Source organism: Mus pahari, chromosome 17, assembly GCF_900095145.1.
Source record: "Mus pahari chromosome 17, PAHARI_EIJ_v1.1, whole genome shotgun sequence".
Classification (NCBI taxonomy): domain Eukaryota; kingdom Metazoa; phylum Chordata; class Mammalia; order Rodentia; family Muridae; genus Mus; species Mus pahari.
Window position 1 is genome coordinate 48,269,645 of NC_034606.1, and position 16,856 is coordinate 48,286,500.

At 49.5% G+C, this 16,856-nt stretch overlaps 1 protein-coding gene across 2 annotated transcripts in view; it reads right to left on the minus strand.

Annotated features, from left to right (window-relative positions):
• Nucleotides 1-349: 349 nt before the first annotated feature.
• The window catches only part of A4galt (alpha 1,4-galactosyltransferase (P blood group)), a 34,311-nt gene continuing 17,804 nt past the window's right edge, over nucleotides 350-16,856 (minus strand). Inside the window, exons 1-3 of one of the 2 annotated variants that reach the window (XM_029547739.1) lie at nucleotides 4,194-4,254; nucleotides 3,927-4,070; nucleotides 350-1,985 (exon numbers count right to left, since the gene is read on the minus strand). In XM_029547739.1, coding sequence (XP_029403599.1) covers nucleotides 889-1,971 — 1,083 coding nt within the window. In that variant the 5' untranslated portion in view covers nucleotides 1,972-1,985; nucleotides 3,927-4,070; nucleotides 4,194-4,254 and the 3' untranslated portion in view covers nucleotides 350-888. Of the gene's footprint in view, nucleotides 1,986-3,926; nucleotides 4,071-4,193; nucleotides 4,255-16,856 lie in introns of those variants that run through there. The other variant, XM_021217322.2, reaches the window with a different exon arrangement.

Below are 16,856 nucleotides of genomic sequence, written 5' to 3' on the forward strand. Positions count from 1 at the left end.
TTGAGGTGGGACCACAGGCTGCTCCCACAGCCACCCATCTGTAGAACAGTGTGTGCAGAAGTCTATGTTCACAAGTGTGCTATGGGATCATGAGGCATTACATATGGGTGAGTCACTTTTATTATAGCCCCAATGTCTACAACAGGGGGGGAATTTAAAACCCTTTTTCAGAGCCTAAAGAATTTCCACAAACCAAAAAAAAAAAAAAAAAAAAAAAAGAAGCTAGGCAGTGGTGACGCATGCCTTTAATCCCAGCACTTGGGAGGGTTTCTGAGTTTGAGGCCAGCCTGGTCTACAGAGTGATTCCAGGACAGCCAGGGCTACACAGAGAAAACCTGTCTCGAAAAAGCAAAACAAAACAAAAAAAACAGCAAAAAAACAAAACCCAAACAAACAAAAAGAATTTCCATATCCCCCAAACACTGGAACAGGCTGTGACAGATCTTCAGAGCACTGTCCTGGGGGAGGAAGGATGGTGTTCCCAGGGAGCTCCGCCTCTCCCCTTGGGCTCATGAGGCTGAGAGAGCCAGATCCTTCTCCCTTAGCATTTCTACACAGGCGTGTTTCAGAGCTCCGCTCTTGACCCCACCTCTAACCAACTGTCTTCCAGATATCTTAGAACGCTCTTTAGTGTTCGTGTGATCTAGCCCATGAAGGCCCCAGATGTTAGTAATTCTGTAATCACTGGTCAGCCTAGACCACAACTGGAAAAAGTGTATCCACCAGTCTCCCTCTGGCCGGGAGGGGCAGGTGGTCCCCAGGCCAGCTTGGTTTCCCCTAAAGTCAACAGTAGCATCTCAGAGCCCCCCTTTTTCCCATCTGTTCATCTTGCCTCCCTGGAAAAGCCGTAACCATGTTGATATGATATGACTGCAGCCCGGAGGGCTGTCACAAGTACATCTTCATGGCTCTATGTGTCGTAGGGCAATAGCGGGCATGTAGCTGGGCCAGCAGAGCCTTGGATGTGGCCTCTAGGTGTGTACCCTGACTTTTCTTGTTCCACACATGAACAGCATAGGTGGCATTGAGCAGCTGGGTCAGCTCCTCGGGGCTGATGTCTTCAAAGTATTTCTTCCAGTTCTGCCAGGTGATGGGGTAGAAGGCCTCAGGGGGCAGGGCAGTGACCCCACGGCAAGCATGGCTCTCTTCCAGGCTTTGGATGGAACACCACTTCTTGAAGACTCGGGTAAGCAGTTGGGGGCCCTGGTGACCCCAAATCCAACCATTGTAGTTGGCCACAAAGTCACGCAGACACAGTGCCAAGAACTCATGCTTGCGCTCGAAGGCTAGGAAGGCACCGTTGAGGACGTAGCGGGATTGGATGCCCAGCGTGTTGGTCAGGTTGCGCAGGTTCTTGAGGACGATGAAGTCCGTGTCCAGGTAGATCCCACCGAACTTCCAGAGGAGCGCGATCCTGGAAGCATCAGACAGTACGGGTAACTGGTAGGGCTCCCACCTGTGCTGTGCCTCCGAGTACCAGGCTGCCAGTGGTGTGCCCTCAAACAGTTCTTGCAGATCTAGAGGCCGTATCCAGACATTGGGAAAGCAGCTCAGAAGAGAGATGCCAAGGTTCCGGGGCTGGGCTGTGGTGTCCCTAGGCAGCCCTTTCATGAGCACAACCACCCGGGACTCAGGGTGTGCCCTGGCAGCTGATTCCACCGAACACATAAATAGAAAGCTGGGACTGGTCCTGTCCGATGTCTCCAGGAAGAAGATGTTACCTGGGGCGGTGACTCTAGGGAAGGCCAGCTGGGGGCAGGAGAAGTCCACTGGCAGGCTATACTGTTGTCTCTGGTCCTTGGGTGCATCCACAGTGTGCCAGTAGATCAGGATGGAGATCAAGAACATGAACTTGAAGCTGATGATGAAGAGGGTGAAGACCCGCTGTCTGGGGGTGCCCCTGAGCATCCGCAGCAGGCAGTTGGGGGACTTGGACATGGTCTCCTCCAGATGGGAACAGGAGATGCCCATAAAGATTGACTTGTCTGTAAAACATGAGCATCAGCATTCAGGTAGGGCAGACGTAGTCATCTGTGACCCTCAAGAAACACATTTCCTACCGACGCCAGGGAAAGATGATATTCCAAAGCCCAGGGTCTCTGGGAGCCAAGAGGCACGAGTTGCACCCTGGCAGGCTGGCTGCTCATCTGTGAAATGGGAGCTGTAGGCAGGGTCTGGGCAAGGTCCTATTTGGCCCCTTGTGTAATAAACCCGTGAACAGAATGCCTAGGGACCAGAAGCAATGCGTCTCAGAGTGTACAGCCAGAGTCTAGCATGTGCAAGGGCAGTCAGAAGCACATGCCACATAACTGTGCCACATAACACCCTCTGCCTGACCGAGTCTGCCTCTTCTGGATATTGGGGTGGTAGCTTGTCTTTTGACCCTTCTGCTCCATGAATAACAAACAGGCTTTGGCTTACTCAAAGACAGGCCACTAAATGTCTCACACACATTTGGCATGAAAACCTGGGCTTAGGACTGCAGAGATGTCTCTGGGTAAAATGTTCAAGTGTGAGTACCCCGGGTTCGGATCTAGGGAACCCGTGGAAAAGACAGAAACAACAGTGCGTGCCTAGAAGCCCAACCCTGGGGAGATAGAGACAGAAGGTTACTTGGGCCATGCGCTTCTTCTTCACAGAGGATTTGCTTATCAGACACTATATTTATTTTAGGTGCCTGGGTGTTTTTCCTGTGTGTCTACCGGTGTACCACAGGCATGAAGTACCCTTGAAGACCAGAAGAGGACACTGGATCCTCTGGGACTGGAAACGGAAGGTTGTGAGTGGCCTCTCGTGGGTTGTGGAAATCAAACCCGAGCCTTCTGGAAGAGAGCCAGTGCTTGTAACCACTGGACCAGCTCTTTAGACTCAAATTTTTTTCATTTTTTAATTATTGGGGTGGGGTGGGGTGGGCATCGTGCACACATGTAGACTCCTGCAGAGACCAAAAGAGAGCATTGGATCCCCTGCAGCTAGGATTATAGGTGGATGTGAGTCACCCAACATAGGTCTTAGGGACCAAACTCGGGTCTTCTACAGGAGTAACGGCGTGTGCTACTACAGCTGGTAGACTGTCTTAAGTTGGTGAGGATGCCCTTGAGTTCACTATACAGACCTGGCTGCTTTTTGACTTGTGATCCTCCTGCCTCAGCCTCCCAAGTGGAGCTATGTCCCACCATGCTCTATTGCTTCTTACATTTGCTCTTTCAATAAATTTAGCATTTCACACACCCAAACCTGTTAAACCCTTACAGGCAACCTGACCGGGTTAGTCCTTGCCGCTCTTCGCCTCTGCCTTAAGGATGAGGAAATGGACAGTCTATATTCCTCATGCTGTCCCCAGGCAGACAGTGACAGGATGTGCACGGGAGGAGTGGGCGGGGTGGGCTCTCTGGGGTGATAGCTGGCCCTGGAAGACAGTAGATGAGGATGTGTCTGGTTTACTGGATGAACTCTGCTTTATAACCTGAACATTGACACCATACCTGCTGCATGTTCTGGGCTGTAGTCACATCCCTCAGGCCCTTGGCCATTCCAGAGGACAGTTGCAACCGTTTTGTGTGTGTGTGTGTGTGTGTGTGTTTTGCTTTGTTTTGTGAGACAGGATGTCTCTGTGTAGCCCTGAATGTGATGTTCTGGAACTTTCTCTGTAAGCCAGAGATCAGGTTAACCTTGAGCTCAGAGGTCCACCTGCTTCTGCTCCTGAGTGCTGAGATTAAAAGCATGCACCACTACCACCCAGCCAATTGCACATTATTTTGACATTAGAAACCAGAAAGAGGTCACAGGACTAGACCCAGCCAGGTAGATGCTACCAGGAACCGAGAACCGAGTTGAGTTCCTCCAGGACTCTTAGAAGTATCATCCCACAGGGATGGGGTTTGAGCCACCCTGCTGAACTCTTTCCAGGATAAAGAGCTACTGACCAGCCTGGGCAGTCCATGACAAGGAGGCGAGGGGTCCTAGCAGCTTGTAGGCATCCTGGACATGCGAACTGGGTTAGGAACTAGTCTTCTGTGCCAACAGGGGTATACGGCTTGTCCTCTCATGCTCAGGCCTGCCACGCCCACCTGCAAAAGACGGAGACAGCTAGAGGCCGGCCGTCAGCGACCACACCCTCCTGTCCAGAATTGCAAGCCACTCAGCTCTGGCTTTTAGAGGCCAGGCCCTGTTGCCAAACTGAGCACATTTACCTATGCTCAGCCCTGTGGGAGCACTGTCTGGAAACAGAGGGACAGTCCAATGGGCTAGAACTCGCTGGGTGAAGTGACGCTTGGGCTGGGCACCGGGAAGAGAAAGGAAGAGTAGTCAGATGGCGGAGGCACCGGTCAGTAGGAGCCCGCCACAGGCTGGAAGGGACTATGCAAAGACACCAAGGAAGGCAGCTGCATCAGACCGGAGTTCAGATCCCTCAACTAGTGGCTCACAAATGCCTATAACTCCACCTCTAAGACACCCCCCCCTTTCTGGCCCTGCATACATGCATACATACAATCACATACATACATACACACAGAGAGATAAATACATATACATGAAATGACTCTTAAAAGTGTTTTAATCTGGGGGCCATGGGGCTGGAGGGAATGGCTCAGGGGTTAAGAGCACTGGCTGCTCTCTCAGAGGTCCTGAGTTCAATTCCCAGCAACCACATGGTGGCTCACAACCATCACAATGGGATCCAGTGCCCTCTCCTGATGCGCCTGAAGACAGTCATAAATAGACATTTTGTTGTTGTTGTTTTTGTTTTTGGAGACAGGGTTTCTTGTGTAGCCCTGGCTATCCCGGAACTCACTCTGTAGACCAGGCTGGCCTCCAACTCAGAAACTTGCCTGTCTCTGCCTCGACACATCTTTTAAAAATGTTTTAATCTGACTTCAATCTCAGCACTTAAGAGGCAAGGCGGGTGAAAATGAGTTCAAAATTAACCTGGTCTTAAGGAGAGGAATTTCCAGGACAGCCAGGGCTACATAGAGAAACTGTCTTGAAAATCAAACCAAACCAACCAAACAATGTGTTTTCATCACTACAAGGAGGATCAAGACTAGCCTAGACTATTAGAGAAAGTTCAAATGGCCTTGAACAGACCTTAAGAGACTCTGGTCGCCCTGGCCTTGTACATGCCTGATACCTGTGTCTTCCTCCACACCACCCTGGCTCCTTATCTACCTAAGCCATCCATCTTTCGAGTGTCTCAGAACTCAATATGTTGCCTCAGGACCTGCCACCCTCTCTGCTTGGCTGGCTCTCCACTCCTAACTCGTCCTCAAGCCTCGAATACCTCACTCTAGAGCTCCCTGCCTTCCACTTTTGTTCATTCTCCCTAGCACTTATCCCAAAATACTGTGCTTACTGTACAGGTAAATTATTTAGAAATAGCCCAGTATGGTCATATGAATGAAAATGGCTCCCATAGGCTCATAGGGAGTGGCAATATTAGGAGGTGTGGACTTGTTGGATTGGGGTTGGGTTAGAGGTCAGATGCTCAGGCCACACCCAATGTTCTTTCTCTCCCCGCTGCCTGCATATGAAGACGTAGAACTCTCAGCTCCTTCTTCAGCATCATGTTTGTCTGTGCCCCAGCCACGCTTCCCACCATGGCTATAAGGGACTAAACCTCTGAAACACTAAGCCAACCCCAGTTAAGAGTTACCATGTTTGGGCTGGAGATGTGGCTAAGTGGTTAAGCCTGCCACTCTTCCAAAGGTTCAGAGTTCAATTCCCAGCAACCACATGGTGGCTCAATCATCGATAATGGGATCTGATGCCCTCTTTTGGCATGCAGGTATACATGCAGACAGAGCACTAATTCATTTAAAAAAAAAGAAGAAGAAGAAAGTCATCATGGTCACAATAAAGCCCTAAGACACCCAACAAGGGTAGATATGTTGTTTTATTGAGCAACTCATATAGAACAGACTATATAGTTTCCTAGTTTCCAACTTACTATATAGCCCAAAGATGACCCTGAACTTCTGATCCTCCTTCCGCTCTGCTTCACGTGAGCAAGGAAACACTCTTACCAACTCAGCTATATCTCAGCCTTATGTTTTTTGTTGTCTCTGAGCCTGTGGCTCAGGTTAGCCTCGAACTCAGGATCCTGCCTCCCAACCTCCCTTCCTGCTGGGATGAGAAGCTCATTCAGGAAAAACCTGCTTGTTGTTTGTATTTGTTTAGCATCTGGAATCCTGTCCAGCTCCATAGGTGTTATCAACCTATTGGGCAGGTAGGAGAGGCAGTGAATGAACCAAGACGTGCGGAAGTCTGGGAGCCAGCAGATCAGTGGCTGAGTGGGGGTGGGGGTGGGGGTGGGGGTGAATGCTAAATGACCAAGAACCCCAGAGAGTGAGTGAGCAAGGCTGGAACCAAGGTCGGGAGCCCTGCCAGAGTCGCATGTGTGGCAGAGCCCATAGCGAGACAGACCCCGGGAAGTCACCAAGTCTGTCCTCCTCCTTTGGGGGAATGAGGCTATTTTGGTCATAAACATTTTGATTTATTTTTTGAGAAAGACGGGGTTTCTCTGTGTAGCCCTGGCTGACCTGGAGCTCAGAGATCTGCCTCCTCTGTCCCCTGGGTGCTGGGAACCCAGTAGGACTACAGGTAGATGGATGGATGGACAGCCATCAGGAGAGTGTACCCCTGAGTATTTGAGACCATGGTATAGTGTGGAGACCAGGCCTGAGGTGGGGTAAGGTGTGCCTGTCCACAACTGGAGGTGCTAGACTCAGGCCATATTTGGTATCATTAGCCCCCAGCTGAAGATCCAGGAATAGAAGTTATGTTCCCAGCCAAGTTGGCCACAGCTCAATACCCATGTGACTTTAAACTCAAAGCATGGTCCCATCCCCCACTGGGTGGGCCTTGCAGCTGCACCCCAAATCCTAGCCCTTGTCAGGAGAGCCTGGGATGTCCCTGTTACCTCCCTATTACCCCTAGGCTTCCTTCCCTAGGCAGGGAGCTAGTTTCAGGTAGTGTGTTAACTGGTCCCACTGCTGCTCTAAGCCTTACCCCAGTTCCCTGTTATCAGGACTCTCCATGATTCACTGTAGGCAGTGAGACTGTGCAGAAATACAGGCTGGCAGAGACAGAGCTTGGCACCGGGTCCAGCACTGTTTTCCAACTCGAGCACAACACTCTTAATGGATGTACTTCCATCTGTTTCCCTGGCTGACCGGGAGCCAAGATGGTGTCATGGGGATGGTCAGATGCAGCCTACACTGAACCCCATAGATCTTGTCTCTGGGCTGAGTGCCAACAGAATGAGCCAACGGAGAGTCAGGCATTCTGATGGGGATACAGGCACAAGAAGAGAGATGGTCACTCAGGCAAGGTCCCCACCCAGGCTTCCTATATGTGTGGTACCCCACCTATTCCCTCCCCAGGCCTCTGCAGACAGGATTTGCAGCCCTAACCAGGGGTCCTCTCATAAGGTGCAAGAATACACAGAAGACTCTATTCAACAACTAAACAGGGTCTCGTGAGACACACCCAGGAGAACCAGGGACATGGAGCCTGAGTAGCTGAGCAGGGGCTATACAGTGGGAGTCCCGGGAGGTCCTTGCAAAGAGGGACTGGTGGTGGTGGCCTCATAAGTGAGCCATGGGTTTTCAGGCCACCAGAGGAACTTGGCTTGGATGGGGTGAGTCCTGCTGGCCTATGACATGGGACCCAGGAGGGACAAGACAAAGCCCAAGGCTGGGTGGAGGCTCTGAGCCTTACGGGCTTGAGGAACATGATATCTATCTAGGGCCCTGCCAGAAAGACAGGTCTCGGGGTGGAGAGATGGCTCAGCGATTAAGAGCACTGACTGCTCTTCCAGAGGTCCCGAGTTCAATTCCCAGCAACCACATCGTGGCTCACAACCATCTGTCATGGGATCTGATGCCCTCTTCAGGTGTGTCTGAAGACAGTGACAGTGCACTCCCATACATAAAATAAATAACTCTTTAAAGAAGAAAGCCGGACAGACAGACATCTCATAGACTACGGTGACAGGTAGGAGGGCTGAGAAAGGAGAGCTACTGGGGCAGTCTCTAAGGTTAGGGATTTCCAAGTTGAGCGGTATGCCTTTGACCAGAACTAGCCTTCTTTTTAAATACCATCCTCCCAGTTCTCAGGGGTGAATGAGAACACAATTCCAACTCTATGGTTTCACTTGCTACCAGTTCAGTCCAGTCAGGTCCTTTTCCCATTGCCTTCTCCCCTGTTTAGACAAAGACTGAGGTATCCCGGAGTCTCCCAGTCCACATCAATACCCCTTCCCAGGAGGGCTGTGTACGGGATACATGCCACAAGACCAGTCATCTCCCTGAGCCTCGGGTACCTCGCCTGTGCATTAGAGTCTGTCTCATTGGCCCCCAGGCTCCAGGGAGCTGTAGGAGGCCCAGGGCAGGGGCTCACCCAGGGCAAAGGAAAGAGGGTTCCCACTCCACTTTGCTTCCAGGGATGCTACATGCCTGAAGAAAGGATAGAAGTTCCACACAGGGGCTGGGCTGTAAAAGCAGTTCACTTGGTAGAATGCTGGCCTCGCAAACATACAGTTCAGGATTCTATCCACCCTCAGCACCACACAAGACAGGCATGGTGGCGCATGCCTGTAATTCTAGCAGTTGGGAGGAAGAGGCAGGAAGATGAGACCTTCAAGGTCATCTTTGCTTGCATAGTGACAAAGCTGAGATTGAAGACCCCGACTTAAAAAAACAAACAATTATGTCATGTCCACTGATATTGACTTGGTCCAAAATTGAGTCTAGACTCAGCTCAAGCTGGACTACAGAAGGATTTCCTGCCGTTAGATAAAAGCCAGCATTCCTTGGGAATCTCTTCAGCAAAGGGCATCTTTTTCCCTTGTTGGCAGAAGGGACCGATGGTTCCTTGTGGTGGTTTGAACAGGTAGAGCCCCCACCTCCCGAACCATAGACTTATATATTTGAATTCTTGGCCAACAGAGTGGCACTATTAGGGGGTGTGGTCTTGTTGGAGTAGGTGTGGCCTTATGGAGGAAATGTGTCACTGTGGAGGCAGGCATTGAGGTCTCCTATGCTCAAGTTATGCCCACTATGGGTTGTAGTCAAGATGTAGATCTCGGGCGCTGGAGAGATGGCTCAGCGGTTAAGAGCACTGACTACTCTTCTGAAGGTCCTGAGTTCAAATCCCAGCAACCACATGGTGGCTCACAACTATCTGTAATGAGATCTGATGCCCTCTCCTGGGGTGTCTGAAAACAGCTACAGTGTACTTACATATAATAAATAAACAAATCTGAAAAAAAAAAAAAAGATGTAGATCTCTCAGGTCCTTCTCCAGCACCACATCTGCCTGTGTGCCCCCATGCTTCTTGCCAATGATGATAATGGACTAAACCCCTGAAACTTTTATGTGCATTGGTGTTTTGCCCACATGTATGTCTGTGTGAGGGGGTTAGGTCTTTGGAGTTATAGACAGTTGTGACAAGCATGCTGAGAATTGAACCCAGGTCTTCCAGAAAAGCAGTCAGGGCTCCCAACCACTAAGCCATCACTCCAGCCCAACATCGGAAACTTTAAGCCAGCACTAACTAAATGTTGTCCTTTATAAGAGTTGCTGTGGTCCTGGTGTCTCTTCATAGCCATAGAAATACAAACTAAGACAGCTCTCTATTGACACACACCTGTGGTACCTATCAGCATATTAAAGCCCAAGCTGGCCACCAAACTCCTCCAACCCCTATTTATAGGTACTTGTTAAACATCTTAGAGCTAGTATCTTACTAACCCTTCTAACCTTCCCCATTCCTCCTGTATGGTGCTAGGCTCCCACTTTCCCAGGCATCCCTTATTCTGTATTGTGAGACCACAAAAGGAGTCTGTGTTCTGGTCGAGCGAGGCTTACTCCAGAGACCCAGTAGAAAACTCTACAAGAGACAGAACAGTGAGCCACGTTCCTAGACACAGGTGCCTGACACCACGAATCCTCAACTCCATAATCCTGTGACTATCAATCATGCAGACAATGTCCCAAGCTCCTGGTATTCTGGCTAGACTCCACTCCCACTGTTAACCTGACAATAGCCAGGTATGAGTGGGAAGCAGGTGTGACCAAGCCCCGTGACCCCTGTTTACCAAGAAACTGAGCCTGAGCACTTGGACGATCCTGTGCTGTCCGCCTGATGAGTCACTGGCCTATCACTGCGTGCCCTGGCTGAACTCTGATTGGATCCAGGAGAAGGGGGAGGGATTAGGTCAGAGGACTGATGAAAAACAAAAACAGGATGTGCCCCGGGGGGGCGGGGAGGAGGAGAATGCTTTTTGAAAAAGCTGTTTGAGAAAGTTTGAGAAGCCTTCCTTGGCGTTTGTGTGGTTTTTTTTCCTGTCTCTGCCGGTTGGAGTTCAGGGTTTGTGGCATCTGGTGGCCCATACAGGGAAAAAAAGAAGAAAAGGCCAAGAAAGAAGCAGAAAAGAAAGAAAAAGCAGAAGCCGGGCGGAAGGAACAGGAAGCAAAGAAAAACTGAATTAGAAGCTGTTTGGTTGGCTAAGGAGAAAGAATAGGAAGAAGTTAGAAAAAGGAAAGGCAGAAACTTCGGAACTCGTGCAAGAGCTGGAATGAGAAAAAGGAGCTATGGGGGAGTTCCGTGGTAAGTAAGAATTAATCTAGGGCTAGGAAGAGGCTCCCTGGTGGAGGGACAAAGCTAAGCTCCCGGTATAGGGACAAGTTAAGCTCTTGGGGTTCTGGGACCGAGTTAAGCTCCCGGGGTTACAGGACTGAGTTAGGCTCCCAGTATAGGGATGGAGTTAGGAAAGTCTAGCCTCCAAAAGGGACAGAAAACCTAGAAAAAGGGGTAGAAGCATTAGAGGAAGTAAAGGAGGTTATGTCTCAGCATAGCGATCAGCAGAAAAGAAAGGAGGCTAAAAGACAGGAGAGTACCGATGAGAGTTCAGAGGAATCTTCAGATAGTCGACCACAAATTTTTGGAAATTTTGTGAACAACCAGACAGGATCTGTGGAATGGAACCTCCCTTTTTCTTTTTAGTTAGTAACAGGACTAGTTCTTTTGAATTAGAATGTTCCAATATCACATGCTTTCTGTCTCAATGCTGGAATGCTACTAGACCCACCCCGGCAATGGTGACCAGAATACCCACAGCCATACCCTGGCCTCTGGAGGTGCAGGAGGGTCAGTTGTCAGTGCTCCTAAGGAATAGGAGAGATTTTGGAATTACAGCCGCCATTGTTACAGCAGTGATTGGAGATGCTGTGGTGGATGGTATGCATGCGCAGGCGGGCGCAGGCTGACCAACGACTGCTGACTCAAACTATGGCGGCTATAGAGTCAGGTAGTTCACCCCATGTTTGGCTCAGTATGATGGATTGTTAATCAATGACGGGTAAGACTCTCACATGTACATACCAACCTAAGACAGGTTGGTGAAAATGAGTTTACCACACCAATGACAGGTAAGGATGTAACATGGTTGAGGGCAATTTAAGACAGATTTGATCCCAGAGCCATTTTAATGAAACAAAAAGGGGGATGTGTGGGAAACAGGTGTGACCAAGCCCCGTGATCCCTGTTTACCAAGAACCTGAGCCTGCGCACTTGGACGATCCTGTGCTATCTGCCTGATGAGTCACTGGCCTATCACCATGTGCCCTGGCTGAACTCTGATTGGATTCAGGAGAAGGGGGAGGGATTAGGTCAGAGAACTGATGAAAAATAAAAACAGGATGTGCTCCAGGGGGGAGGAAGGAGAATGCTGTTTTGAGAATGCTGTTTGAAAAAGCTGTTTGAGAAAGAAGTTTGAGAAACCTTCCTTGGCATTTGTGTCGTTTTTTCACTCAGAATTTGGGGTTTGTGGCAGGTATGCTCCTCCCCACAGTTACTCTGCAATAGCAAGGTAACCCAGCCCACTATAAAAGGGGCTGCTTGGCCTCTCCTCCCTCTCTTGCTTCTCTAGCCCTCTTGCTTGCTTTCCCCCCTCCCTTCTCCCCTCTCTCCATGTGGCCATGGACAGCCTCTACTTCTCTTCCTTTTCTCTCTGTTTTCTACAATAAAGGTCTAAAACCACAGACCATCTCGCTGTGCTAGAACGATGGAATAGGCCTTCTCCTAAAGAGCCAGGTCTAATCTCCCACAGGAACACCTCTCAGCATTTCCAGTCACCAGGCTGGACCAAAGACCCCCACGTAGAAACCACCCAGCACCTTCTCCCCCTGTCCGCTTCTCCCTTCAGCCCTGGGGCTGACAGAGTCGCCCTGGGGGCCCTCACTTTGTTCTCAGCTCTTCTGAGACATATAGTGATGCCTGGGATGTCCAAGACTGAGGACCTGTCTATCTCTGGTCTCTGTGAGGCCCCGAGACCCCAGACTTCTCTCTCTTCACCCTCCACAGGCTGGGGTTCTGTGGCTTCCAACAGCCAGATTGCCCACGCGAGCATTCTGGAGAGCACACAGCAGTGCCCCGCATCCACCTGCCCAGAGCCCTGAAGCTCTGGCAGGACTAGGTCATCTCTCCCACCCTCTTTATTTCCCCACACAAGGCGCCCTACATTGTATATAATGGCAATACTTTTCCTCCACCCCCTACTCTTCTTTCCTCAATATTCTTGCTATTCTCTGCTATCCATACTTTTTCTCCCAGATAGCCCTGGCCATGTCCAGTCTGCTTTTTTCCTCTCTCTGCTCTGGACTATAACAGATGCCTCTGGATGTCCTTTCTCCTTTACCCACAATAAAAGCCTTCCCCCTAATCATGGAAGGTCCATTTCAGTGGTCTCACATGAAAACAGTGGAGAGGAGGCTCTGTCCCTATGAGAATGAAAGGATAGCTTCGTGGTGACCCTTCTCCTATGGACTCAAACACAGCACTGAAAAATAAACACGTTATAGCTTTAGAGGGTCGAGGATACAGAGAAAACCCAAACTCTCACATACATGTGAGCACAGCCCAAAGCCCCTGTGATCAGCATCCACACCACTGAAGCAGGGACAGAGGGCGGGTGCACAGGGACCCAGGAGCGAGAATCTCAGAAAACCTCAGTGGTTGTCTGCCCCAAGCTTCACTTCTAAGAGGGAGATGGGAGAAGGTGTGGTCTAAGTAGACTGGAAAGGTGTTCAGCTAACGACAGGACTGCCTCATATGGCTAAGGTGTTGTCCTGCTAACTAAAGTTGAAATCTACAATTGTCCGGCTAGCCTTCTGAGGTCGGTGCAAAATGGCAGGCTCCCCTTACCAACAGGACTTCTTCTCTAACCTTGTATGGGGAGCTTGAAACCCTGACACACCTCTACCTGCAGACTGTCACATAGCCTTGATTAGATTACAGGTTCAATTCCTTATCCTTTTAAGAACCCATTCAGCATCCTTTGGATAGAGATAGCATGAGGAAAAGATAGTGTCTCCCAGTTCCAAGGGCGGATTCATCACCCATCACTGGAGGATTTAGATTTAATAAGGCTTACAAGATTAGCTTTTTAGAGCTGAGCGTGGTGGCACACACCTTTAATCCCAGCACTTGGGAGGCAGAGGCAGGCGGATTTCTGAGTTCGAGGCCAGCCTGGTCTACAAAGTGAGTTCCAGGACAGCCAGGGCTATACAGAGAAACCCTGTCTCAAAAAACCAAAAAAAAAAAAAAAAAAAAAAAAGAGTTTGTTTTAGCACCCAGTAATTGAGTTACCATTGTTTCTGAACTAAGTCTGTGTGGTGTTTTCCTTTACGCAGCTGCTGGGCTGGGTTCAGGAGAGAAAGTGCCTGCATACCTTAGTAATGGCTGCTGAAGCTTTGCTGATATACAACCTACTCCTAATATACAAACACAAATGACCACCAATAATTGTCCTCAGTGACTGATGATGCCATTTCATAGACTCCCTTAGCTGTGACTCCCTTAGTTGTGCTAGCCAAGGATCAACTAGATGAATGGAGACTGAGGAGAGATTGTGAACTTGGTACTTCCTTGTGTCTCAGAGGTCCTGGGTTGAGGTTTTGTCTATTGCTGTGCGTTGTAATGCTAACTACGGCCCCAAAGGGCTGGTTGCCCTCAGGGATGAGGAAATCCTCACCTAAAACAAATGATGTTATGTAACCTTTCTCCTTAATTCAAAACTATTGGCTGAATAAAAGATGCCTATACAAATAGCTGGGCAGAAGGGAGATGTGTGGGACTTTGGTTCCCAGGCTTGGGGGCTGAGGAGAGAAAACGAGACGTGGAGAAGAGAAGGCACCATGGGTTATAAAAAATGATGAAGAAGAATCAAGATTAGGTTGAGAGTTGAAAATCCTCCAGCTTGGCTGAAACCCATGGTCTCACACAGGCTCCAACAGCTGTCTACTGCCAAGTTGTATCAATAAAAATTCAGGACATCAGCGAGGATCCAGACTAGAATGTCCTCTTTATCCATGAAGGAGTTACTCAAACAAGAAGGTTCGGACTATGGAACCAGCTTACACAGGACCAGTAGAAAGGCCAAGCGGCTATGAGGGAGTATCCAGAACAGAGCATAGAATATTCTGCACAAACTACGTCAGGAGTGCTAACATCCCAGTTGTGTCCACCATACCCGTCATGCTTGGTTTCCTGAGAGGTTCCCCCCCCCCCCCAGCTAGTTCACCATACTCCAGACTAAGCACCAGCTGGATGAGGTAGAGTTCTTAATTACAGAACCACAAGGTTCTCCATGGGCTTCAATGAGGTTGGTTGTTGTTGCTGTAGACTCTCTTGTGTCCCAGTCTAGAGGTGAACATTCTGTGGAGCAAAGCTAACCTTGGTCCTCTAATTCTCCTGCCTCCTCAAGGGCAGGAACTAGAGGGGTGTATGCTGCCGAACCCCTCATATTGAGGCTTGGAATGACCTCTGTGATCACAGTTCGCCTGTCAAAAGTAGCCTAGAGGAATCAGGGTGCCTCTTGTACTCTAACTGCAGAGTCATTAGCCAGATCTAAACAAAGCGTTGCACTGTTGGATGGGAGGAATCCACTCCTAGCCACACACAAGAGTTCATGACTTGAGGAGGAAATGTTCAAGGCAAGCCTCAGCAGGGACACTCCACATCAGACTTTGCTGTATAAATAATTATAAAGGAAAAGAACTCATGGGTAGGAGATCAGGATGCATTACAGTAAAGAGCTGAGGCAGAACGTCAGAGTTGTGGACTCAGGGTCTCATGTTCATGCTAGTTAGACCTTGGGGATAAAGTAGAAGATGCAGGAGGAGAAGATGCCTTCTATGGGCAACTTCTTCATCTTGTGGTTACTCTGTAAGCAACTGGGAATTATAGGAAGATAAGAAGGACCAGGTGAGCGCCTGGCATGATGTACTTGATTAGTGCCCCCTCCTCTATAAGTAAACAGACAATGCAATGCAAAAGACATTAAAGGCATGCCCATGAAATTGGGGGTGGGGACCCATTCAGCAAGCACCTGAGATCCCTGGAAAGCCTCCCCATGATGAGGAGGCATCTCAGTACCTTAGCCTTCAGCCAATGATCTTGGCCTACCCTGCATATTCCTACTGGCTTCCCCAAAACTATATAAAACCCTTGATTCACCCAGAGTAACATTGATCTGTCTCCCCTAAGCTGCTCCTGGAGATAAGTCAGTTATTTCCTTTGTTTTTCAAATCTGCTCCCTTCTTCCAGCCTTGTGGGCTGGTGGCCTACCACTCCAGAAAGAAGGGAGTCCCACATTAAGGGGAAAGTTTTTATTGTAGCTACAGGGAAAAGAACAGCTGGAGGTATCTGGAGGAGTCCAGAGCAAAGAGAGAAAGGAGACTGAATATGGACCTGGCCATGAGAGAAGCAGGAGCAGGGTGGACAGATGGGGGTGGGAGCAAAAGAAAGAGAGCGTGGGCAAGTAAGGGTGAAAGATAGAGCATAGCTGACATAGCAGGGCTATAAGGAAAATGGGTAGCTGTGAGAGAGAAGAGCCCAGGAGCTTAGGGAGGGGAGGGGAGAGGGAGAAGAGAAGGAGAGGGGAGAGGAGAGGGGAGAGGAGGAAAGGGCAGAGGGACAGAGAGAGGGGGAAGGGAGTGGGGGGAAGGGAGGGGAGGGGGAGAGAGTGGGAGGGAAGGAGGGAAGAGAGGAATGCCAGGATATCTGCAGGGACAGACAATTGTGACACTAAGGGAGCCTCGAGCCCTTTGGTGTGCTCAAATAGCCATTTGTCCCCACTGGCCAGTGATAATGGCTTTTTCATACAGGGAAATGGCCTCACAAGTTCCTGCAGAATGCTGGCTTTTGTTTAACGGTCAGAATTTGGAGGAGTGGAGTCTCCTCTGAATGTGCCAAAGTGGCTGGACACCCAGACTCCCCAAACCAGGGTAGCTCCAGAGAGAAACATCAAACCAAGGCAACCACAAGAACGGAGTGGGGGGAGGGAGGAGGGAGAAGAGGAAGAAGAGGAGGAGGAGAAGGAGGAGGAGGAGGAAGAGGAGAAGGGATAGGAGGTGGAAGCGGCAGCCTTTAACAAAGACCTAGAGCTTAATCCCCTCTCTCAAGTTCAGGCCCCTTGTGATGGTACACACCTTTAATTTGGAGGCAGAGACAAGCAGGTTCTCTGTGAGTTCAAAGCTAGCCTTCTCTACACAGAGATTCAGTCTGGTCAAGGCAGGACCGTTTCTCAATAACCAACCAACAAAAACCCACCACCACCAAAACCCCAAATATACTGCTGACCCAGGAATATACTACTATTTTGAATATGGGGGTAAATTAGGGAATTAAAGGCTAAGGGGAAACACCACTGCTTTGGTAGATATTAAGAACATTCTGGTCAGTTCTAGTCAGTGAGGTTTGATTGGGTCCTTCTGCTTCTCTGCCCTAACTCAGAATAGCAGAACAATTATTTCTTTCTTCTTCTTTCTTCTTTCTTCTTTCTTCTTTCTTC